General features: G+C 35.2%; 1 protein-coding gene across 4 annotated transcripts in view; it reads left to right on the top strand.

Annotated features, from left to right (window-relative positions):
- The first annotated feature begins 2,472 nt into the window (after positions 1–2,472).
- The window catches only part of LOC143233930 (uncharacterized), an 86,611-nt gene continuing 62,430 nt past the window's right edge, over positions 2,473–26,653 (top strand). Inside the window, exons 1-2 of one of the 4 annotated variants that reach the window (XM_076470829.1) lie at positions 2,473–2,604; positions 17,597–17,724. In XM_076470829.1, the coding sequence (XP_076326944.1) occupies positions 2,547–2,604; positions 17,597–17,724 (186 nt within the window). In that variant the 5' untranslated portion in view covers positions 2,473–2,546. Of the gene's footprint in view, positions 2,635–17,596; positions 17,725–26,653 lie in introns of those variants that run through there. The other 3 variants (XM_076470828.1, XM_076470831.1, XM_076470830.1) reach the window with 3 other exon arrangements.

The raw sequence follows: 26,653 nt of genomic DNA, 5'->3' as shown, positions 1-26,653 counted from the left end.
AATATTGATTGATGTTGTGTTATCTGTAAGTTAATTGTATGGTCAAAAATATGATGAAGCATCCACCACAGCTGACGAAAGATTTTTTTCCCAAAACAAATTCGAAATATGCAAAGAAATGCCTTTTACATTTGTAGCACAGATCACTGACTTGATATTGCTATTATAAATTCATGTTCAATTTCAATGGTATGAAACTATCGATCAAATTAATTAATTAATTTGGATTACATTTTCACCTAAACGTGGGGAGCTATCAAAGGCAATCTATCAAAAGGGCATCACGCACGGAGTAGTTTCATCACATCTGCTGGTTCTTAGTGTGTGCCTTTCACACCAGTTTGAAATATTGGAGGTTGGGAAAGGTTCTGTTCATGCCATATATTCTTATTTGAAAAAATGTGAAGCTATTGTGTATGGAAATTACAATTTTAAAATATTTAATCATAATTGATCTGTTGAAGACAACATAAAAGCTACAACTTATGTAAAATACTGGAATTCTTTTAACTATTTTTCGTTTAACAGATTTAAAACATTATCTTTATTATTTGAAAAAAGTTTCTGTAAATTTGCAAGGTTCAAGTCAAGACTGTTTTTTGTGTTTCTCTAATACTACAACGTTATAATAAACTGACTATGTACAACACTAAAGAACTCATTTCAATAAGAGTTAACGTAGATGATTATTCATATCGTATTTTTCATCACAACAGTAATATTGTAAAAAACAAATATTAAGGTTAATATACTTAAACTGCAAATGTAGAATGTAATTCTACGAAGGACTGCATTAAGAAAACAATGGCCATTCCTTTCCTTGACCACATTATGTGTAATCTTTCCTCTAGATCTGATGCACATGTAAAGCAAACAGCATCAATTCAGAAATTTATGCCATCAAAACTCATACAAGAGTTTTCTATTTCTGATACAAGACAGACTATACATTTTTCATGTGGAAGATTTTCAAGTTCCTAAGATTTTTTATGAATAATGTCATCGATAGAAGGTAAGATGGTTTTATATTCCTCTCCAGAACAGGTAACGAATAACTGCTTAAATCTTGCTTCAGTTTACCAAATATCTTTATATTACCGAAACTATTTGCCACACTACCAATAGATTCATGTTCATATAAACGTTCACCATCTGCTATTCACCGGTTAAATAGCCTCTTGAGGTGTATATTGAGTGTTCTAGCTTTATTACATAATCATTACGACATTGCCGTCAACACTGAAACTATATGGAAAAGCACCCGAGAAGAATGACGTGTGGTAATATGTTATTTCAGTTGTGCATACGTGTACGTATATGATAGCTGATGACTGGTACAGCTAACATACTATTGTTGTACATGGTTGTTTAAATCAGTAATATAATTTAACAATTGATAACTATTTTATGTGTGAACAGTAAATGACTTTATTTAACAAAACGTGCATGTTCATACTATTTTATCTTTTGTTCCCTATGCAGTGCTACAACAGAATGATGATTTGTTAGATTTTCATTAAATGTTTTAAAATTTTATGTAAATATCCATTCAATTGTTTAAATTATATTTCATGCAAAATTGCTCCCAGATTTAATCTAATAACACTTATATTTTACTTTTTTTTTAGGGGGCATGTTTGTTTGTTTTTTGAATTTCGCACAAAGCTACTCAAGGGCTATCTGTGCTAGCCGTCCCTAATTTAGCAGTGTAAGACTAGAGGGAAGGCAGCCAGTCATCACCACCCACCGCCAACTCTTGGGCCACTCTTTTACCAACGAATAGTGGGATTGACCGTCACATTATAACGCCCTCACGGCTGGGAGGGCGAGCATGTTTGGCGCGACGAGGATGTGAACCCGCGACCCTCAGATTACGAGTCGCACGTCTTAACTCGCTTGGCCATGCCGAAATTCCAAAGAATAAGCTCATTGCTAATACTATTGTAAAACGTTATAATATATCTATGATTTTCTCATATGAATCTATTTTTGCACATATTTCAAGAAAAGGAATGAGTAAGTTAAAATGAAAGTAATCTCTATTACAGTATTCCAACAAAAAAAGAAAACAGAGTGCATAGTGAGTTAGCAATAAGACTATGGATTTACAACACAAAAATCAAGGGTTTGATTTCCTATGATGGATAGAGTATGTATAGCACATTGTGTAGCTTTATGCTAAGAAACCAACAACAATTGATCTCTGCAAAACAAAACATGACGATTTCAAATAAATCTTTATTTTAATATTTCCTAATAGAATTGGTCTAAGAAAGTGCACTTGAATTCAACAAGTAAACTTAATTTTATTTGTCTAGTGAATACTATGTAAAACAGTAGAATTAGGCCCAAAGAGATCTTATAATGCTTAATAACAACCAATAATAATAGTATAAATATATGAAGTAACAGAAATGCAAAACAGTTATTCTGAAGATATCCTTTAAATCTGAATTTCTTTCTCTCTTTTTTTTCGACTTCAAATAAAGAAATAGGAAGTTGTTTTTCTATAGGTAGCAGCACTTATAGGGTTTGAGCTGGTGAAAATGGCAGCAATTGAGACAATTCCGTCAGATCGTCATTCAACACCAAGCAATTCAAGTAGTAAGAAATTGTTTTATTTTAGGTCCAAAGGTAAAGGCAGTCAGTAAAATTATGTTATAAGTATGCATACATTTATATAAGTTGCCTACCTCGTAGTTACTGATTCAACGTTCATTGGCTTTCGGTTTCAAATGTGACTGACGAATTCTGTGTTGTCGTTTGTAAATTCATGATATTATATTAATACTATTGTAATACTAAATATCATACTTATACTAACGTCAATATCAGCATTAGTAATGCAGTTAGTTATGTCACTCTATTCTAATTTCCAGAATTAAAGTTAACTCGGGTGATAAACGATTACACTTATAGTTAATAAGTTAACAGGTAAATATACAACTAAAAACTAAAACATGATAACAGTACTCGTATTATTATTAGCTGTATCATCACAGGCTAGGTAGTAAACGTTGCTACTGGTATATCATCCTTCGTCATTAACTAATGACTTTAAATTTTGTTCAGCTGAGGTTTCAAGATTTTCTTGGTCATTAGTTTCAAAATTATCTGTTATTGCTTGTTTTAGTTTTTGATTTTGCATCTCATGAGTTTGATATTTGTGGTAACCATTTAAAGTTCGTTATTAGATTACTTATAAGATGTGTAAACATGTTTTTATCTTGGTTTGAAGACCATAGTAACTAGTATTGATTATACACTTGTATTTACAGTCTTTCTAATGCCACTGAGCTTCAATTGTTTATTTGCTGAAAATAATATTTCTTTAACAATATTTCATTCATTTTTGAAAAAAAAGAAGCATTTAATAAATATTTCAGCATCTTCAGAATTCCATCTTCAGTAATTCATCGTAATTGTGTTTTGTATCTAGCCAACTGAAGATTTCAAAATATTTATTAATGATATCATAAAACTACATACGTTACTCTAGTTCTCTTTAATAGCTTTTGTACACCACTTAAAAGTGAATGTTTAGTATGAAAATATGACCTTCCAGATATTGTGTAATATAGTGTTATGTATAAACAGTAGAAAATGAAAAAAAAAACCAAAAGATCTATCAATTTGGGGGTCTGGCATGTCCATGTAGTTAGGGCACTCAGCTTGTAATCTGAGGGTTGCAGGTTTGAATGCCCAACACACCAAACAAACTTGTCCTTTCAACCATGAGGGTGTTATAATATGATGGTCAGTCCCAATATTCATTGGTAAAAAGAGTAGACCAAAAGTTGATGGTGGATGGTGATAACTAACTGCCTTACTTTTAGTCTTAAACTACCAAATTATGGATGGCTACTGCAGATAGCCCTCACATAGCTTTGCATGAAATTCAAAACAAACAGACAAATGTATTTGTTATTGAGTGAGTTCTTTTGAATTATTTGGTAGAAATAATGCAAAGCCTAGCCCATACAATGATAACAAATTAGCATATTTCTTCATTACTGTTTGTTGAAGGCTATTTTCACTTAAACACAGTTGTAAGCATAAGTTCATAATTAAACAGTTTAACAAACTCCACAAGTAAATCTAGCACAATTACATTGTTTCAGTACAAAATATGGGACATATGCTTAATTTATTTATCACGTAACTGAATAAGGTGATTATTATCACTGAACATTCAGTAAATTCTCATTACATACTTTATACTGACATTAGACCTCTGATTACTCACATTTGTAACTAATGTACCTGTCTAGGAGTTAGTCAGATTTGCTGAATCTTAACCTTATGCACCCTCCAACCAACATTTTAATAAAAAAAGAAAAAAGCTAACAACAGAATCAGATTCATAAGCTTTATAGTGGGAATATATACCATTACTCCTGATAAAAACCTAAGATGCTACCAAGTATCTGTTGCTTTTTCATCTGATGACTTTTCAGTTTACCCATTTCAACAACTTCCTACATCTTTGGTTTCATCACTTCTGATACAAATATGTTTGTAAAAATCATGACAAAATATGTATTTATACTTGATAATTAATAGCATTTGCTAATCAATTAATAGCTTCATTAATTGGTTAATGTCATGTTCCTGAAACTATGATGCATGTAAAGAAAAAAAGACAAAAGCACTTGTGGTGGGTGCTGCCAAAGTTTCATTCCTTCTAGTCAGTACTTCAATAATAACAACAACAAAATTAATGGCAGGTACTGCTACATAGTTGATGTTATTCTAGTCTGCAGTTTACCATCACCACTGCCAAAAACAACAACAGAATAGTTGGTGGTATGTACTGTGAGCTAGTTTCTTTCCAGTTCCCCCTTGGTGTGAATTCTTGTACGTGGTGAGGGGACCTCCCAGGGAAGGTTCTGTTCTTTCAGTTTACTTCCTCTGGGATCTAAACATTGATCCATGTGTTTGCCATGTGTCGCAACCCATGAAGCGGATGAGAGGATCCTGATGATTGAGGGATTCAACCTTAACATACTACTTTGATCTTGAATTCCTGTAGATGGGCAGACTTAGAGTGGCCCTCCTTGGGTTAGTCAGCTAGTCCACTTGGGCTAGGGTCAACTAAGTACCAGTTTTGAATGTTTTCAACAGGTGCTGTTGACATTGTATCTGATGTTGGTGTTTGGATATAATGCTCACAAAACCATGGTTTTGCTGTAGCATCCTTGTTTAGCATTGTAGTGCATCCCTTCATAGGGCTCCATGATGGGTGGGGTCAGTGGGCACCAAAATATTCCTCTTTTTTTAATTATGGATCCTCCAAATAAAAATAAAATAAAATAGTGGAAAAACAGTCCATAGGTAAATGACCATGTCTTGAAAATTCTGAGCAGCTATCTTCATCATTTGTACCATCTGTTGTACCTTATTTTCTTATCCTTCATTATCTTTCAGACAAACCTTTATGGCAAATGTCTCACTTTTTCATTCAGAAGAGACCAGAGGGACTTGCTGGCTCTCCAAAGTCAGTAAAGAAGCTTTGATCTGGTGACATATTAGAGGAAATATCCACATCTCAACACAGTGAACTCCTCTTGCATTCAAAGGCAATTGGGGATATACCTATTGAGGTTACACCTCATGCTACTTTGAATTCATCATGAGGAGTTATTGTTGAGAGGGATTTGAAGAACATCCCATAGTCAGAGATTCTCACTGGTTTCTCCACTCAAGGAGTTTCTGCAGTGAGGCGTATCTCCACTCGCAAAGATGAAATTATGATGCTGACCCAATATCCTCATTCTGACATTTATATTGCCATGTCCACCTGCAACCATCAAAACAGGTTATCTTAACTGCAGCGTATGGCCATACATTTCCAACCCTCTCTGATGTTTCCAGTGTCAGCAGTTCAGTCACTCAAAGATGTCATGTCGTGGTTCCCTGACTGTGTTTGTTGTGGTGGCAAGGACCATGATGCCTATGAGTGTGAAATGGGTTCTCCTTGCATCAGTTGCAATGGCTCTCACCTGTCTGTCTTTGCTAATACTCTAGGTGAAAGCTTTTGCTTGGTATCTAGCACTTTTGCTTCTTCCTCCACCTTCTTAGCCATCAAGATGGGCAGAGCAATCACCTCTTTCCTTTCAAGCTGGTTGTCTCTATGACTGTAATTGACTGGTGGAACTCAAACTGGCCCTTCTTTGGTCTGGAAGTACATCACTTGGACCTGATGATATACACTGTGAAATGCTGTGCCATCTATCTCCTGCTTCTCTTGCTATTCTTCTGATTATTTCTAACTGTATCTGGAAGGAGAATGTGTTTCCTGATGCTTGGTGCCAGGCTATTTTCCTACATTTCTCTAAGCCTGGAAAGCATCCCAAGATTCCTTCAAACTACTGTCCAGTTGTTTTGACTAGCTGTCTCTGTAAGACCTTAGAGAGGATGGTTAATGCTCATCTAGTTTGTTTCTTTGAATCAAAGAACCTCCTTGTGCCCACCCAGTGTGGGTTCTGACAACAGCACTCCACCATGGACCACCTGATTCAACTTGAAACGTCAGTTAGAGAAGTCTTTCTCAAATGACATCTTGTATCAAATTCTCTGACATTGAGAAGGCTTATGATACAACATGGAGGTAGGGCATTGTGCGGGACCTCCATATATTGGGGTTACGTGGCCATTTGCCTATTTTTATTAAAATTTTTTAATGGACAGGAGATTCCAAGTTCGTGTGGGTTTGACATTTTTTTGTTCTTTTCTCTAGGAACTTGGAGTCCCTCAGGGATGTGTTTTGAGTATAAAGATTAATGCCATCACTGAACAACTCTCTCTCACTGTTGCAAACGGGCTCTATGTTGATGACTTTCATATTTCATGTCAGTTGTTGAACATGAGGTATATTGAGCAGCAGCTACAGACTGCTCTCAATCGTTTACTGAAGTGGATCACAGCAAATGGCTTTAACTTCTCTCTCTCTGTAACTGTTTGCATGCACTTTTGCTGCCAATGGGGTATTCACCCTGATCCTGAACTCCGTATCAGTGAAGTTGTGCTGCCTGTGGTCCCTGAGACAAAGTTCTTGGGGCTTATCTTTGACTGTAAGCTGACCTTTATACCACACATCAAGCAGCTACTGGTGAAAGGTATAAGAGCTCTGAACATTCTCTGTGTCCTGTCTTCCACCACTTGGGGAGCAGATCAATGTTCTATGCTAAAGATATATCTTGCTCTTTTTTGCTCAAAATTCCATTATGGATCACTGATCTTTGGCTCTGCCAGGACCCCATTCATCATCAAGGACTTTGGCTCTGCACTTCTCCAGTTTGGAGCTTATACACATCATGAACCTTCTTTGCACCTCTGCCATTTGCAACTGTCTTTACTATATGCTTTGAAACTTTTTTCCTTACCAAACCATCCCACCTAGGGTTGTGTTTTCCTTCCTAGACAGGCCATACTTTTTCAGAACAGATGATCTGCTAGTGTTCCTTTTGGCTTTAGTATCCAAGTGCAGTTGAATGAATTGGGTCTGTTTTTGGATAACATTGCTGTATCCACTGGTCAGCCCATCCCATTGTGGCTTCTTACAGTCTCCAAATGTGACCTGTCTTTAAGTCATCTGAGAAAAGTAGACACTCCTGATTGGAAATACTGTCTGTTATTTGCTAAACACCTTTGAAACCTTCCTTCCGTTTATACTTATACAGATGGTTTGAAATCTGGTGACTGTGCGGGCTCTGCTGTGGTTTGTTGTGGTTGTGTGCAGAATCCCCTCTACAGCTTTTGTGTTAACTGCTGAACTGTACATCATTTCTCTTGCCCTGGATCACATAGAAGTTAAGCAGTACTCAAACTGCACGATTTATACTGACTCTCTTAGTTCTCTACTGGCCTTGGAATTGCTTCATGTTAGTTCACACCCTGTTCTTGCTGATATTGAAAACCAACTGGCCCATTTCTCTTTAATATCAACTTCTTTGCAGTTTTTCTGGATAGCGGGCCATGTTGGTATTTGTGGAAACAAGCTCGCCCACACCGCAGCTAAATCTATCTGCTGTGGCACTATGGTAAGGATCAGAAAGAGGAAGTTGTTCTAACTTGATTAAGCATTGGTCACAGTTTTTTAACTCATAGTTTTCTATTATCTGTAACTGATGCACCAATGTGTAGTCTGTGTAACACTCAGATCACAATAAGCCACATTTTACTTTTTTGCCGTGGTAATGACTCTCAACAATTGCACCATTTTAAACATATTCTGTCCCAAGGTTTGTCCATAACGTTAGACAGTGTTATTGGTGATGGTGACACTGTCCACCTTGGTAATGTTTTTAGTTTTTTTCAAAGCCATTAATATTTTTAATGCTATTTAACTTTTTTTAAATTTATAGATTAGACCTTCTTTAAAAATCAAAGTACATCTAGCTCAGTTTGAAATTAGAAAATGCACATAATGTCAAATAACTCAAAACCAGAACTGGAAAGGCCAACTTCAGGTGATTAACGCTGCTCTTTGAACTATCCGTTTAAACTACCTGTTAGTCATCCTGGCAAGTTGTTATAATTTTGCTACACGTCTTTTAAAACCTTTTTATTACTTTTCTTTTTGAAAATGACCATAACGTCAAATAACTCTGAACCAGGACTGGAAAGGCCAACTTCAGGTGACTGATGGTGGTTTTTGTACTTACCTGTTAGTCTTCCTGATGAGTTATGATGATTACAGTTATGCTACAGAAAGTCCTTTACAACTTGAATTACTGTAGAGTTTCTCTTAACTTGATGTAAGCATTGGTTTTTTGCTACATATGTTTTTTTTTTAATGTATTTTGCTTTACCTTAATTTCCTTTTATGAATTTTGCTAAATTTACTTTTAACTTTTTCTGGATTTTTGACGCAGATAGCCTGGCTGCTTTGTGCCATAAACACTAAATCAACCAACCAACCAATCTCCTGTTGTTGTCTGTTTTGTATTTTCTTCCCATCAGATTTGTCACCTTACCATGTCCCTGTTTGTTACAGCACTGATTATGTCCCCCAAAAATGTACTACTTATCTATGTCTTTCTTTTTTTTCAGAGGCCTTTGTTGCATATTTGGATTCCACTCAATGGTGATTGTGTCCTATTCAGGTGTAGTTAGTCTTAAACCTGCACTGTACGACCTGTGAACATGCTAGATCACTGTGATGTTGAAATTCTTTCTACCATGAATGTGATGTACTATTCTAGGTGCCACCAACTGTTGGTTGATCGATTCTGTCAATTGTGTCCTTTATGTGTTGATAAAATGTAGAAAAAGAGACAAATTAACATGATACAAAGGTAATTTATGTCCATTGTTGATATGATGTGTTCCACAGGACAGCTAGTAGATGTATTTCAGTCTTTGCTCATTCAATATATTTACTCATGAGTGTACAGTCTGAGACAAAGCAGAGAGAGATCACTGCCCACCTCTGAGAATCTGTGGTGTATTTTGCTTGTTGTACCATGGATTTGATGCACAATTCCAGAAGATGCCCTCCATCTACTTTATTGCTCTACTTTTTAAAATAGGGTATCTTGGCCACACATTGTACTATCTCTGGTGCTGTGATGGTTCAGATTTTTCAATGCATTATTTCCCTTCTTCTTCTAGTAGAGTGTGGAAATCCTTGCCACTTACTAGTTCCTAAGCTGGTGGGGTGGTGGAGAATGGAGGCCTGGCTGACACTGCGAGGTATTGGTTGAGATTGAACTCCTATTCATGGTCTGTCATGCCGTAGCCACTCTCCACCAAGGTTCTCATTATTTCTAACTTTCTTTTTGGGAACCCTTCAGTGACATAGTACTAAAGGTCAAAGAGTATACGTGGCTCAGAAGTGGTGTGATCTTCCACTAATGTGTTATTTTTTAATTCATTATCACACCTCATAGTCTTCCTTTGGGTGCTTCCATAAGAGGGGATCATCTTCTTGCTGACTTTTCACCAGTTCAGTGTTAAATTCTAGCTTTTAATGAGAAGAGGTAAGTATCAATCAGAAATATGTTTTTAGGTTAGGAAAACTAACATTTAACATGTATAGCCAAGGTTTTACATTAAATTTAAGCTACTAGCTAAAATGGGTTAGTTACTTACTCTAAGTTTCTAGTCTTGGATTGATTACACAAGTGTTTTGCTATATAAAACAATATGCACACCAGATTTATTTCAGAAATTAATTGTTGAATATTATACAATTCAAGATTATTTTTGCTTCCAAGGAAGCCACTAAAAAGTAGGTATGAGTTACTAAATGAAATACAAAAGTAAGCATTTGTTATGTTCCAACTTTTTGATACAAGTTAGTGGGTATTATAACTGTAGACCACCATGTACTGCAAAAACCCTTTAAAAGTTAAAGGTGTAATTATTACTTGTACATTTTAAAAAATGAAGCTGTTATTTGGCAGTCAGAAATTAAGATTAGAGAGTGAAATTCTAATGAAAATATTTTCTGTTAGATAATTGAGGATTTAGTAAGTATATGGTTAAAAACACAAGTATATTTGCCCAATCTATTTTTACAGACTTGTCAGGTACAATACTTAAGTCATTAAAATATTCAAAATTTAAATATGTATAATTTTTAAACAATATTTAATATATTTAATAAGTAATTAAATAGACTAAGAATTGTAATTTTATCCAGAGATTGTTTGGATTGGTATGGTACTGTGATTGTAGACTGTTTTAAGTAACAAATAGAACAGCATACTGATGTTGATCTAAAAAGATTGAGCATGCTTAGCTTAAGAAGTCACTACTTCCATGTGAAAAGCTGAGAATCAAATCAGAAAGTCATAAATAAAACATGCTTGTTATTAATTCACCACTACTAATTGGACTAGTGTGGCACATAAAAAAAGTTTAATGCATTTCTTACTTGCTGTGTCTAGTACTACCATTAAACCCTAATGGTATGGTGATGGAAAAGTATTGGAGAAAAATTAAGTAGTACACATTCTTTACTTAAAGAATATTTTGATTTTACAAACATGCTTTCACTCTACAGGCACTTGTGTAAGGTAGCATAATTGTATTGATTATTTTCATGTTAATAGTTTCAGAATTTTCAATAAACAAATTATAAAATACATAATTGAACAGCATATTTTCTTTGCCTACTAATCCATGACTGTTAGATGCATTTCTTGATACATGTATATGTGCCAGTGAATTTCTTTTTACCTTAGTACAATATGTCACTTATAAAGAATATATAATTCTTTACTGCTGTGTTATTGAGTTAAGTATTCTCAGTAGGAAGAAGCTAGAGGTTGATAATGTTTTTAATAAGAGATTGTTTTATTGCTACTTGTTATTTGAAAGGCTGCTCACCTCTTTACAGAATAGGTAGTCAGTACCTCTCACTGTTGTTGAAACATTTATGCACATGCACTAACCTTTTGAACAAATTTTTCACACATATACTCATGTTTAAAATGCAAGTATATGATGATATCGATATTAGACTGCATAACACTGCATAACAAAGTTTTTGCTTCTTGAACACTGTTGGGTGTTCCTAAAAGATTTTTTGACTGCTGATCACGAAATCACATCCAAATTTGCCCATCCTGTATCATTTCTTCGAAATTTTCAGTTTTACCAGGACATTGCTACAATGGAAAAACGATATCAGGGCAACTGGAATCTGTCAATGCTTGCTAACTACTGTTGGACACTACAACGTAATGCACCGGACATTGAATACAAATGAAAATCAGGAGCAAAACACTTTTACTTGTGTTGAACTTAATAGCATATTAGAAACATAAACGCAATTAAATATTTTATTGCTGGTAAACAATTAACTGTCTATTTTTCAGAGCTCCTACGTGATGAAGCAAAACCAAAACTATATTTGTGCATACCCATCAGGTACTTGTCACAATCAGCAAAAACTTTTCAGGAAGCAAAACTTTTCAAAAAAATTGTTGTGTAGTGTTATTTATTATACATTCCTGTTAACCCTTTTATCCTGGGCAAGTTAGTGTATATATCACAATGTTTTGGATAATAATTTTCAAAATTTTATAAATTACTCCATTAATACTTATGTCAATAAAATTGTCATCAAAATGTAGTTTATAATTGAAATTTTAACATTATGTATGTTTTAATTACTTAATCCAACAGGAAGTATAAAGACAAAAATAAATTTTGATTTTTGTGCCATTTTGACTTACTGTCCGAAAGTAAAATATGTATTGGAGCACATGTTAAAGACTTTCTAATGATAGAGCTAATGTTGAGATTGATGAATTAATGGAACGGAAACATTTCTGAAGACTCGTGTTGTGATATCGTCAAATATTTTGAGCTTGGTTTAAATTTTCTTACACTTACCATATAGTGTGTGCAGTGGCTAATGATTTTGAAATTCAAACTTGAGATATGGAAAAGTTCAATATAAAATAAGAACCTCACACATCTGTGACTTGTTGTGTTGTCAATATGTTTGGTAAATCTACTAGAGTGGTTTTTCCAACTATTGTTTTTTGAAACCTCTTGTTTAGTCCCATCTACTTCAAATTAGCATGTGTTTTTAGCCAGTAGAAAGAGCCTCTTTGTAAATCTGACAGTCATTTGCAAATAGCTTGAAGGAGTAAGTGATAATTTTACCAAAATTATTAAAGTATGATGACTAAATCATTTTTCTGAGTAGCAGTGGGAATTTTTAAACCACATATAGTTCTTTTATGGACCTTGTTATATTACTTGGATTTTGTGCATACTTCATAATTTCTGGGTTTTTCTTTGTATTTGAAGTGTACAAAAGTTAACATCTTTTCACTCTCCATTTGGAAGAATAAACAAGGCTTACTGCCATGCTAAGCTTGGTGTTACAAAATGTTTCACTGTATGTTTTCTCTGTTGTTCTGTGTTTTTAAGAAACATAATTAAAATATAAATATTTATATAAGAGTAAATGGTAGATTACACACACATGCACACACACACACACACACACACACACACACACACAATGCATCATAGCTGATACAGAATACTTGTATCATGGTTAGAGATTTGTATTTTGTAGCCCAATACATAGCTATGCTTATTGAAGGTATGTTATTCTAATTGTTTAAACTTAACTTGTTTTCCCATTAATAATTTATAGAATTTTTGCACATATTTTAAAAGTTTTAACATTTGAAATGCAATTTTACTGAAATTTACTTGATTTCAAGAGTGAAAGATATAGATTTTTAACTTGGAACTTTTGAGATGAATTATTTTCTTATTTTATTTTAATGATTTCTTTTCTTAATCAAACTATGAAACTTTAGAACATCATTAACCAGTGTATGGACTTTAGGTAGAAGCCAATAGTTAATCTCAGTTTAAACAGTATGAAAATAATGAAGGCCAAGGTACCATAGACATATCATACTTATGGATAAAATAACAAATAATAGGTGGAAATTATAATGATATTAATAGTTGTCTTCAATTCAGTTTTGTGGTTCTTTTTTGAGTTTTATATTTGTGTTTTTGAAATTTCCCAAGATTCAAACTCTCATTTATACCACTGTTCTGTTTTTTTTTTTTTTTTTCCAATGGAAACTGGAGTTGCACTATTGGTGAACAATATTTCCACCATTCAGTATCTCAGTTGGTTATGGGGTACCTTCAATTTGGACATGGGTTTCACCTTCTTAACTTGCTGACCTTTTTATCCTTTTTTTTGAGGCTATACATCACCACCCTTGATAGATTTCTAGGGGTAGGATACACTAATGTATTCTTCAGACTTCCAAGTTTTTTCTTCCTTTCAGCTGTTTCCTGATTCACTTGTTTCTCTGTTCCAGGGTTTTGCTTTATTGTGATGCCTTTATTTCTGTATTATCTTAGAACTGTATTTGGAACTTGTTTTTCATGCAGAAGTATTTAAAAAAATATATAATATATATATATATATATTTTTACATTTAAACTATTGTTTTTAAGATCAATTGACAGGTATACACTTTCACCACTTTTGTGGACTATGGGAGTCATTTTTATTGATGCAGTTGTTACCATTTTCTGCACCAAGCTTATACTCTTGTTTTCCAGTTTCAAACTGTGGCTCTGGTGGTATTGTGGTGAATATGGATTGGTCCACCATCTTTCTGTATGTCTGTTCTCTTTAAATTCTTCTCAAGGTGCTGTACCCTGTTAGTACAGCAGTAAGTCTATGGATTTACAATGCTAAAATCAGGGGTTCAATTCCTCTTGGTGGCCTCAAAAGATAGCCCAATGTGGCTTTGCTATAAGAAAACAAACACACACACCCAAGGTGCTGTCTGTAATTCACAGGACACTTAGCTGCCAGGTGTAGCATATTGCCTTTCTTTGGCCAAATAAGTCATGGATTCTGCTTTTTTCCCTCTTGGTTATCCTGAAGCCTCAGTCTTTTTCTTGGAGATCTTTTTTTACATCATCCTCAAGCATTCATCATTCACCATGTGTGGATTTTGTCTTGTCTTTTGCAACATGGATAGGTTTTTCTTTCTCACTACTATTGGCAATTTATCCTTGCAATTTATCATTACAGGTGGAAAATTTATTTATTTTTGGTCCATTTTTTAATCTTTCTTCAGGTTTTCTGAATCTTCTTTATCTTACTCTTTGCCTAGACTTCTGAAAATTATTTATCTATTTCTTCGATTACTTCTTGGGATATTCTTTTGTTTTTTTCTGTTTATTATGGTCATATTCCCAGCGTGTTTTATTCAATCACACTTCTTTTCCAGTTCCTCTTTCAAGCTGCAGTATCTATTTAGCTCTTAGATGTCTTACATGTCTCCAACTAACCTTTGGTCAACTGTTTCCCTTACCTTCTTTCTTTTAATATGTTTGTTTTTTATTTTATTTCTGGGTAATGTTGCTGTGATATTTTTATCTTGAATAACTTTTGAAATTGTTACCCCAAGGATAGGCTAATTTTGTGTTAAGACTGCTTTTTTTTCTTAAAATTGTGATAAGAGATTTTCTTAATTTACCACTTGTTTCCTTCTGTGCTGACTAAACTGGAATAGGTAGCAACTGCCTGTTGTAAAAGAGCATGAGTGTAGAGGATGATGTTTCAAAAGTCTTTCTGAAAGAAAGACTGCTGGGAGGTCAGTATAGAGAGTTTTACTTTGGGCTTGTGTAGTCTCACTGTTGCTAGACCAAGTAGATGTATCCATTGATCTGAAGTAGGGCAAGGGTGTCTACCTCCAAATATAGTACATGCCACTGTTTACACTAAGAACTGAATAATTCTGTGTAGTTGTGAAACCCACCTTACAAGCAGAAAAATGGATGGGGTGAGCTAACTACATAACTTTTTCAACTCCTCCATTATTATAATGTGATATTAATATATTTTCATTTCATTTTTTTTCAAGTAGTTATTTAATTACTTGTGGTTTCTATGATAGATCTCTTCTCATGATTTCCATTTGCACATTTTGCAAAAACTTATTTCTTGTTCAAAAAAAATATGTCACAAATTTATTTTGAAGATAATATAGACATTACTTACTTGGCAAAGAACCTCTAATATCACTATTGTTTGTCTAAAATGTGAGATTAACACTTTCATTGGTTTTGATTTAAGTTAATAATATTTTGTGCTTGCCTACTATATTCACTAAATTTGACTAAAATTACCTGACATCATTTTCATTTGATTTAGTGAACATAATGAAATAAACCTTATTTACAAATATCTTAATAAAACTATAGTACATCTCTTCAGAAGTAAAAACACTGAAATTTTAAAGAAATATCAACAAGATATCTTTATTAGGCATGCAGCAGTCTCCAGTTATGTCACTTCTTGCATAAATATTCTAAAATAATTGAGAAATGAGGCATTTCGTTTCACATACAAAATTCTTTATAGTTGTTTGAGTGAAAATATGAACTTTTTAAAATTCGTTTTCATGAATTATGTCAAAATTCAGGAAAAGGCAAAATATTTATTCTAAACTACTTTTGATTTAAATTGTTAAAGTATAGTTAGAGTTAACATATAAAACTAACATTAAAATTTGTGTGTTAAAAATTTATCAAGTTGTGAAAAAAAGAAAATAAAAAGCCAAATGAAATGCCATCATAAGATATCAAATCCAGTAATCTGGAATTCATAAACAACTGTTCATTTGAATATTTAGGAACAATAAAAAGTCCATTCACATATCAGTCACCTCTTGCAGCAATACTGTGTATTGTAATTGTAACATTAACATTTACAGTAGGTAAGTTTTGTTTCTCATTACTGTTTCAACCCAGGGTATTGAGTCGTCATCAGTTAATTACACCTCTTATGCTTTGCCTTTTATCAGTAGTTCAGAATTAGTGAAAATGGCAGGTACTCTGTGTAGCTTTGTAATAAAAAGATGGGGCAAGCAAGTTTAGTGGTAATGGAATCAAACCTAAGATGCTCAATTCATGAGCCCCACCTCACTGTTTAACTTTGTGCTAACCACTAATAGCAGAGATATTTCAGTTAATTGTATAATTGGAATAATGAGAATTATTAGTTTACCTTTAATTGGTTATTTTCATGACAATAATACGTTTAATTTTAATTGCATAATCAGTTGGTTTTCATGACACTAATCAATGTAATAATTACTCATAGGTAAATTATTAAAATGTTCAGTTCTATTCAACAACAATAACTATCAATTAAGATTAAATTCTTTGGTAAAGTGTTTAAACTTATTTTTAAAATATTAAAAAATGAAAACTTTTCCAGAAATAAAAGTAGTTTGATTCACAACTCATCCAGCATGGCCAGGTGATTAGAGCACTTATTGTAATCTGAGAGTTGCAGGTTGAAATCTCATCACACCAAACATGCTCACCCTTTTAACTATGGGGGTGTTATAGTGTGATAGTCAATCTGCTTATTTGTTGGTAAAAGAGTCACCCAAGAGTTTGTGGTGGGTGGTGATGACTAGCTGCCTTCCCTCTAGTTTTACACTGCTAAATTAAGGATTGCTAGTGGAGATAGCCCTCATGTAGCTTTGTGTGAAAATCGAAAACAAACAAACAAAAGAAAAACTGATTCACAACTGCAGTTATGATGTTTGTATATAGATGTATTTTAACTCTGTTTTGGTATTATGTTATTAAAGTAAAAGAAGTACTTTTCCAGATATATCTTTTTAATAGCACAGTATTATGTGCAACAGCTGTCTGCATGTTTATATAGATTATACAACTGACTAATATATATATATAAAAAGAATACAAAGACTTGTACATACACTGTTTTCTTTTGAGTTCTTGATTACAATGAAAATAATTTTAATCTATCAAGTGAATATCCCCTTTTAAAGAATATATCAGGAATTAAATGTATTTATAAGTTTTTATAAAGTTTGTAAAGATGTTAGGAAAATACAAATGAGTTTATAAAATGATAATCTTAAATTCTTGAAGCTAAAAAAAAAACTGAATTTTATACGTGCTTGTTTGAAATTTATAATATAAATATATAAATCTGCTATAACTATTCTAAAGGGATTTTAGCACTATTGCACTTATATTTTAGATGCATATATTATGTGGCTCAGACTAATTTTTTTTATGGGTATGGTTTAACTTTTAGGTCTACAGATGATTGGAGATGGGTCAAAGAGCAATCCCCTGGATTCTCTCATGGAGAAGTTACGGGTAAAGGCTAATCATTACAAACAGTGGGCTGACATGAGCAAAGCTCTTCGTCTAGCTGTAATGGTAAGTATGTTCTTACTATTCCTTAGAATTATGTAATATGAACACCTACTTACAACATAAATTCCTGGTACTTAACCAGGATACTTAACATTGTTTCTTTACTGACTCGGTGAAGCGGAGAGCGGACCGCTGGGTCCACGTTTCTAGTCCTGATTTCTCAAAGCCCGTTCCCTTGGCTGTGGTTTCGCTAGATAGTAGATAGGGAGAGTGGGAATCTCGTTAATCCATTCAACTGCCTTGAAGTTGTGTTTAAATATTTTTGGACAGGAGTGGATGTTACTGTTATCTCCTGATTTTTTTTCTCTTTTACAGTGGATATGCTTTAACAAGTTTCATGAAACAAGACTTGGAAAATTAAGTTTTCAAGACATGATGGGTTTCTTAGCAAATACACTTTCTTACTTTAGTATGGGCAGCAAAAAACAAAAATATGCTTTGGAGCTGTATTGAAAACCCCTAGGTGTGGATTCCTGCACTTGGTGAGGGGATCTCCCAGAGAATGTTCTGTTCTTTCAATTTACCTCTTCTGGGATCTAAACATCCACCTATGTATTTGCTGTGCTTGGTGACCCGTGAAAGGGAGGAGAGGATCCTGGTGGTTGAGAGGTCCAACCCTAACACACCGCTTTAGCCTTGAATTCCTGTAGATAGGTAGCCTTGGGGTATCCTCCCTAGGGTAAATTGGCTGGTCCACTTGGGCTAGAGTCAACCAAGTATCAGTGTAGATGATCTCAAAGGGGTTGCAGACATTATATCTGATGCTGGTGTTTGGTAAAGTGCTCATGAAACCCTGGTATTGCTGTAGTGTCCTTGTTTGGTATTGTAGTGCATTCCCTTTTAGGGCTTCATGGTGGGTGGAGTCAGTGGGTACTGAAATGTAGCTTTTTTATTATGGATACCTCTCTTTCTGACAAAATAAATAAAAATGAAAAACAAACAAACAGATCTCTGGAAAATGACCATGCATGGACAACTCTGTTGTACAGTCAATATTACAGCCAGATTCAGCACCTTGATTTCTGATTATCCATTTCTTATCTGAGAAATTCTTGGGGCAGATGTCTCCATTTTTTATTCATGAGGCATTAGAGGGATAAGATACCAAACTCCTCTTGAAATCTAAGGCCATTTGGAGATATACCCATTGAAGTTACTTCCCATGAAACTTTGAATTCTTCCAGAGGAGTTAGAGTTGAGAGGGATTTAAAGAACATTCCTGAGTTGGAGATCCTCACCAGTTTCTCCAACCAAGGTGGTACTGTGGTGTGCCGAATCTTCATTCGTAAAGACGGAATTATGGACCTTACAGTTGTTCTGATGTCAATGTTCCCATCACCATGTCCCCCTACCAAAGTCAAAGCAAGTTATCTGAATTGTATGGTAAGGCATTATATTTCTAACCCTCTCAAATGTTTCCATTGTCAGTGGTTTGGGCACTTAAAAACATCCTGTTGTGGTTTTTTGATATGTGTTTATTGTGGTGGTAAAGACCATGATGCTTATAAGTGCAACCTGGAACCACACAGTGTTAACTGTAGTGGCCCCACACCCCTCTTACTCTCTTTCTTACCCTAAATGGGTAGAAGAGAAAGAGGTACAATGCTTGATGAATATTAATAATATCATCTACTCAGAGGCTCAGAAATTATTGTCCCCAACTCCATTATGGACATATGCTGCTGCACTCCATTCCACTGCCACAGTAGGAGTGCAGACAGATCTTTCTATGCCTCCAACAGAGTCATCAGGAATACCTCTTAAGAATCTTGTGCCCTCCATAATTAAAAAAGTCGATGCAATTATGTCTACTTCCATCTCTGTCCCTAACACTCCTTCCAGTGACTACCCAGTTTCACTTCCTTCAGGTCCATCCTCTTATATAGTCCCGAGAAGTAAACTGACCATTCATTAATGCTCTGTCATTGGAATCTTTGTTCACAGACAGAGACCTGCCAACTCAACCCAGAGCAGGATGCATGGTGGTTGATAAACCAATCACAAACAGAAGGTCTTCATGCCACATTCTCCTCAACATAAATAAAAATGACCACTTTGATCCAGTGGAACTGTTGAGGTTTTTGATCAAATATAGATGACATTAGGGATTTTATTAATTCTTACCATCCTGTGTGTCTGTTCTTACAGGAAACATTTCTGAAACCTGCAGATACAGTTGCCCATTGGCAATTCTTCTTGTACAGAAATGATAGGTTATGTGATGGACCAGTGCATAGTAGGGTGGCATTGCTGGTTGATCATCATGTGCTCACTCTGTCTTCACCACTTAATGAACCCTCAGAGGCTGTAGCCATCCATGTTTCCTTGGGTCATACCATTACTATTTGTTCTCTCTACCTGACTCCTGAAGAGATCTATAATCAGTCAAGCCTTGATGCCCTCATTGAGCAGTTACCATCCCTCTTTTTACTCCAATTAAAAATCTTAATAAAATACAGAAAAAACAGTCTATAGAAAAATAACCATGTCTTGAAGATTCTGAGCAGCAATCCTCACCATCTGTACCACCTGTTGTACCTCATTTTCTTATACTGCACTCACTTTCAAACAAACCTTTAAGGCAAATGTCTCCCTTTTTCATTCAGAAGGGACTAGAGGGATTTGCTGGCTCTCCAAAGTCAGTAAAAAGCTTCAGTTTGGTGACATATTGGTGGAAACATCTGCATCTCAACACAGTGAACTCCTGTTGCATTCAAAGGCAATTGTGGATATACCTGTAGAGGTTACACCTCATGCTACTTTGAATTCATCACGAGGAGTTATTGTTGAGAGGGATTTGAAGAACATCCCAGGTTGGAAACCACCCAAGGAGTTTCTGCAGTGAGGCATATATCCACTCGCAAAGATGGAATTATGATGCCAATCAATGTCCTCATTCTGACATTTACGTCACCACGCCTTCCACCATCAGGGCAGGTTATCTCAATTGCAGAGTACGGCTATACCTTCCAAACCCTATGCAATGTTTCCAGTGTCAACAGTTCGGTCATTTGAAGATGTCATGTCATGATTTTTTGATGGGTGCTTGTTGCAGTGGCAAGGACTATGATGCCTATGAGTGTGAAACGGACTCTCATTGCATCAATTGCATTGGCTCTCACCCATTTTACTTTTGTTCTTGCCCTAAATGGTTGGAAGAAAAAAAGGTGTTGCATTTGAAAACAATTCAAAACATTATTTACCCTGAAGCTTGAAAATTGCTGTCCACCACTTCATCTTGGATGTATGTTGCTGCACTTCATTCCACTACTACAGTGGGAATGCAGACAGATTTCTCTGTGTCTTCAAAAGAATCGTTCTCAAACGAAATGAAAAGTCTTTTGACCTCCATGGTTAAAAAAGTTGATGAATCAACGTCAACACCTACCTCTGTCCCTAACATACATTCTACAAAACCCCAAGATTCACATCCTTTGGTTACAGGTACAAGAATTTCTTAAGATCCATTTTCCTCTCTCACTCCAAGATGCAAAACAATCATTTGTTCATGTCCTTAGTCTCTGAAATCCTCTTCCAACAGCAAAGACCTGCCCAATTGACCCAGGGCAGGATCCATGGAGGTCGATAGACCTCACTTAAATAAGGAAAGTAAGGAAAAAAGATGTGGTCGTAAACAGAAGGGTTCTCTAATGAATTTACAAACACATAAATAAAAATGCAGTGCATCAGTTGGACATGATGATATACACTATGAGATGCTGCACCATCTATCTCCTGCTTCTGTTGCTATCCTTCTGGTTGTTTTTAACTGGATCTAGCAGGAGAATATTTCTTCTGATGCCTGGTGCCAGGCTATTGTCCTACCTTTCTCTAAACCTGGGAAGGATCCCAAGATTCCTTCAAACTACCATCCAATTGTTTTAAAAGGCTGTCTCTGTAAGAGTTTATAGAGGATGGTTAATGCTCATCTTGTTTGGTTCCTCAAATCAAAGAACCTCCTCTTACTTACCCATTGTGGGTTCTGATGACAGTACTCCACCATGGACCACCTGATTCGATTTAAAACGTCAATCAGAGAAGCATTTCTCAAACAACAACGTCTTTGTATCAATATTATTTGATATTGAGATGGCGTATGATACAACATGGAGTTATGGCATTTTGCAAGACCTTCATGTACATGGATTACTTGGCCATTTGTCCATTTTTATTAAAAATGTTTTAATGGACAGGAGTTCGTGTGGGTTCGACACTTTCCCATTCTTGATGTCCCTCAGGTCTGTGTTCTGAGTGTCACACTTTTCATTATAAAAATTAATGCCATCACTGAAAAACTTCTTTTACTGTTGCAAATGGGCTCCATGTTGATGACTTTCACATCGCATGTCAGTCACCGAATATGAGGTATATATAGCGGCAGCTACAGAATGCCCTCAATTGTTTACTGAAGTGGATCACAGCAAATGGCTTTACCTTCTATCTCTCTAAAGCCATTTGTATGCACTTTTGCCATTGACAGGGTATTCTCCCTGATCCTGAACTCCGTATCAGTGAAGTTGTGCTGCCTGTGGTCTCTGAGACTAAGTTTTTGGGGCTTATCTTTGACCGTAAGCTAACCTTTATACCACACATCAAGCAGCTACAGGTCAAATGTACAAGAGCACTGAACATCCTCTCTACTACCACTTGGGGAGCGGATCGACGTTCTATGCTAAAGATATATCGTACTTTTATTTGATCGAAACTTGACTATGGATGACTGGCCTATGGCTCTGCTAGACCATCGGCCTTAAAGATGCTAGACCCTATTCATCATCAAGAACTTTGTCTCTTCACTGGGGCTTTTCACACTTACTCAGTTCAGAGCTTATACATATAGTCTCAGGAACCTTCTTTCCACCTCCGCCATTTGCAAGTGTCTTTTATATATGCTTCGAAACTTCGTTCCTTACCAAAGCATCTCACCTGGGGTTGTGTTTTTCTTCCTCGATGGGCCATACTTTTTCAGACCAGACAGTCTGCTATTGCTCCTTTTGGCTTTCATATCCAGGCGCAGTTAGATGAATTGGGTCTGTCCTTGGATAACATTGCTGCATCCACTGGTCAGCCCATCCCACCATGGCTACTTACAGTCCCCAATTGTGATCTATCTTTAAGTTATCTGAGAAAAGTAGACACTTCTGATTGGAAAAACTGTCTGCTATTTGCTGAACATTTTTCAAACCATCCTTCCATTCCTGTTTATACAGATGGTTCAAAATCAGGTGACTGTGTGACTCTGCTATGGTTTGTTGTGGTTTGGTGGTTGCACACAGAATCCTCTTTACAGCTTCTGTGTTCACTGCTGAATTGTATGCCATTTCTCTTGCCCTAGAAGCTTAGTAGTACTCGAAATGCATGATTTATACTGAGTTACTTAGTTTTCTACTGGCCCTAGAATTGCTTCATGTTGGTTCACACCCTGTTCTTGCCAATATTCAAAACCGACTGACCCATTTCTCTTTAACATCTACTTGTATCCAGTTTTTCTGGATACTGGGCCATGCTGGTATTCCTGGGAATGAGCTCGCCAACACTGTAGCTAAGTGTATTTGCTCTGGCACTGTCATCGTTGTGGTGCCTGTCCCATACATGGACTATGGTCCTGTATTCAAGGCTTGGCTCTGTGCCAGCTGGCAGTTGACTTGGAGTGAGCAATGCAAAAACAAGCTTTTCCAAATAAAACCCTATATTGAACTTTGGCCGTTTTGCTCCCGTAAGGAATGGAAAGATGAAGTTGTTCTAACTAAACTATGTATTGGTCACAGTTTTTTAACTCATCATTTTCTTTTATCTGGAACTGATGCATCAGTGTGTATTTTGTGTAACACTCAGATCACAATAAGCCACATTTTATTTTCTTGTCATTGTTATGATTCATAATGACAGCACCATTTTAAGCATGTTCTCTCCCAAGGTTTGTTCATAATGTTAGACAGTGTTATTGCTGATGGTGACACTGTCCACCTTGGTAATGTTTTTAGTTTTTTTAAGACCATTAATCTTTTTAATGCCGTTCAAGTTTTTTAATATATAATTTACACCTTTTTAATGTGGCTCCCTTTTAAAAATCACAGTTCATCTAGTTCACTTTGAAATTAGAAACTGATTGTAACATTAAGTCACTCAAAACCAGGACTGGAAAGGCCAACTTCATGTGACTGATGGTGATTTTTGTATTTACCTGTTAATTTTCCTGGCGAGTTATGATTATTATAGTTATGCTACAAGAAAGTCCTTTACAACTCTAATTACTGAAGTTTTTCTCTTGACATTGTAGACTAGATGTAAACAGTGGTTTTATGTTATTTATTTATTTATTAACTTTGTTTTACCTTAATATCCTTTTATGAATTTTACTGAATTTACTTTTACCTTTTTATCAGAAGTTAGCACAGATAGCCTAGGTGCTTTGTGCCATAAAACACTAAATCAACCAATCACCTTGAACCTGAACTCCGTATTAGTGAAGTTGTGCTTCCCATTGTTTTTGAGCACAGTTATTGGGGCTTATATTTGACTATAAGCTGACCTTTATTTCACACATCAAGCCTCTGTGTGTCAAGTGTAGAAGGGCACTTGACATCCTCTGTGTCCTAATTTGCACCTCTTGAGGAGCAGATCGATGTTCCATGATAAACGTCTATCGTTCTTTATTTGATCAAAACTGGACTATGGGTCTCTGGTTTATGGCTTTACCAGGACCTTGGCCTTAAAAATGTTGGACTCTATTCACCTTCAAGGGCTTTGGCTCTGCACAGGGGCTTTCCACACTTCTCCAGTTCAGAGTTTGTACACATGAGTCCCATGAACCCTTTCTATACCTTTGTCATTTGCAATTGTCTTTAATGTATGCTTCAAAGCTTCTGTCTTTAACACAGCATCCCATATGTGGTTGTGTTTTTCTTCCTCAGTGGGGGCCAAGCTTTTTCATAATAGATAGACTGCCATTGTTCCTTTGAACCTTTATATCCAGATGCATTTGGATGGCATTACTGTATCCACAGATTAGCCTATTCCACCATGGCTAATTAGTATCCCCATATGTGACCTTTCTTTAAGTCGTCTGAAGAAGGCAGATACTCCTGATTGGAAGCATCACTTTCTATTTGCTGAACATTTTTCAAACCATCCTTCCATTCAGATTTATACAGATGGTTTGAAATCAGGTGGCTCTGTGGACTCTGCCATGGTTTGCCACTATTCAGTTGTTGCACGCAGAATCCCCTCTACAGTTTCTGTGTTCACTGCCAAGTTGCCATTTCTCTTGCCATGGATTAAAAGGAAGCTCTGTGGTACATGAACTGTACTATTTATACTGATTCACTTAGCTCTCTGTTAACCCTGGAATCACTTCACATTGGTTCTCGCACTATTCTCATCAATATTCAAAACATTGCAACCAAGTCAGTCTGCTCTGGTAGTATCACTGCCATGCCTGTTCCATACATGGACTACGGTTCTGTATTCAAGGTTCGGCTCTATGACAGCTGCTAGTAAACTTGGATTGAGCAACATGATAATAAGCTTTTCCAAATCAAACCTTCTATTGCTCTTTGGCTATCTTGCTTCTGTAAGGATTAGATGGAAGAAGTTGTTCTGGCTAGACTATGCATTGGGCAGAGTTTCTTAACTCACTATTTTTTTTTATCTGGTACTGATGCATCAATGTGTGGCACACAAGTCACAATAGCACATATCTTACTGTCATGCCAGCATTAATATTGAGAGCAATGGCACAATTTTAAACATATTTTTACAGTGGGTTCATTCTTGATGTTGGTCAGTGTCATTGGTGAAAATGATAATGTATACCTCAGTTGTGTTTTTAAATTTTTAAGGGCCATTAGTATATTTAACTCTATTTAAGATTTTAATCAGAAAAGTGGACTATGTTCTGTTTTAGTATGATTCCTTTTTATCAACCAACTATATTGAAATCAATTTTGATGTTTCTTTTTTCTTTGCAAGGTACTCTAAACAAGTGTTACAGAATGACAGATATTAGTTATGAAGTATTTTTGAAGTAAAAGTTGTTGAAATAGTTAGAATTCTTATTTTTGTTTAAAATTTGATATATAGGTGCATATGTCTGTTCTCAACACCTTAAATGTTGTCTATGTTAAAGTTGTGAGGAGTGGTATTTGGCTTAAAAAAAAAAAGAAAGAGCTGGCAGTGGTTATTTACAGCTAGTTGCCTTTTCTCTTGTCAGCAGTTTACCCCTAACTTTCACCAATAGTAATAATAATAATAATAATAATAATAATAAATGGTGGCAATTACTGTTAATCAGTTGCTTTTTCTCTAAGTAGTAGTTCAGTGAAGATGAACAAATAAATAAAAGTTTGTCTGACAATGGGATCTGTACAGGGTTAATGAGGATATTATCAACTGTAAATGTGACATTTGGACAGCACTCCATGCTAATTGTTTCTATAATTCTAATAGTATATGGTAAAGAAAAGATTCTCAAAGTTATTTCAACAGTAGTTCTACATAATTGTATTTCTTAAAACTAAATTTTTATAGTGATGACAATTTTTTTATGCAATTATTTTTTCTTATATTGCTATTGTATTAGTGTTAAGAAGTTAAGAATAATAGGCTTATCACTTTTAATCATGATAGCAAAAAGGTGATGTTTTTATTGTCTAAGTTGATGTAATGAACGAGAAATTTGTAAAGTTTCATTTATCACTTGGTGACACTGCTTTTCAAACTTTCAGTTTTATTCACAATAAAATGCACAAGTTTGTAATATATAAAATCAAATTTACAGAGGGAGAAATATTATAAAGTTATTATTTTAAAAGGTATAAAAATATTAATATACATGTATAAGCATTATGTTTTGCCTTATTTGACTTTAGTATGCTTGTTTGTGTGAAGTGATACTGATTTATAATTGTTCAAAAGTAAAATATATATTGGA

The sequence above is a fragment of the Tachypleus tridentatus genome, chromosome 12, assembly GCF_004210375.1.
Source record: "Tachypleus tridentatus isolate NWPU-2018 chromosome 12, ASM421037v1, whole genome shotgun sequence".
In the NCBI taxonomy this organism is placed as follows: domain Eukaryota; kingdom Metazoa; phylum Arthropoda; class Merostomata; order Xiphosura; family Limulidae; genus Tachypleus; species Tachypleus tridentatus.
Note: the sequence above shows the minus strand (reverse complement) of the source record. Positions and strands in the feature narration are given on the sequence as shown.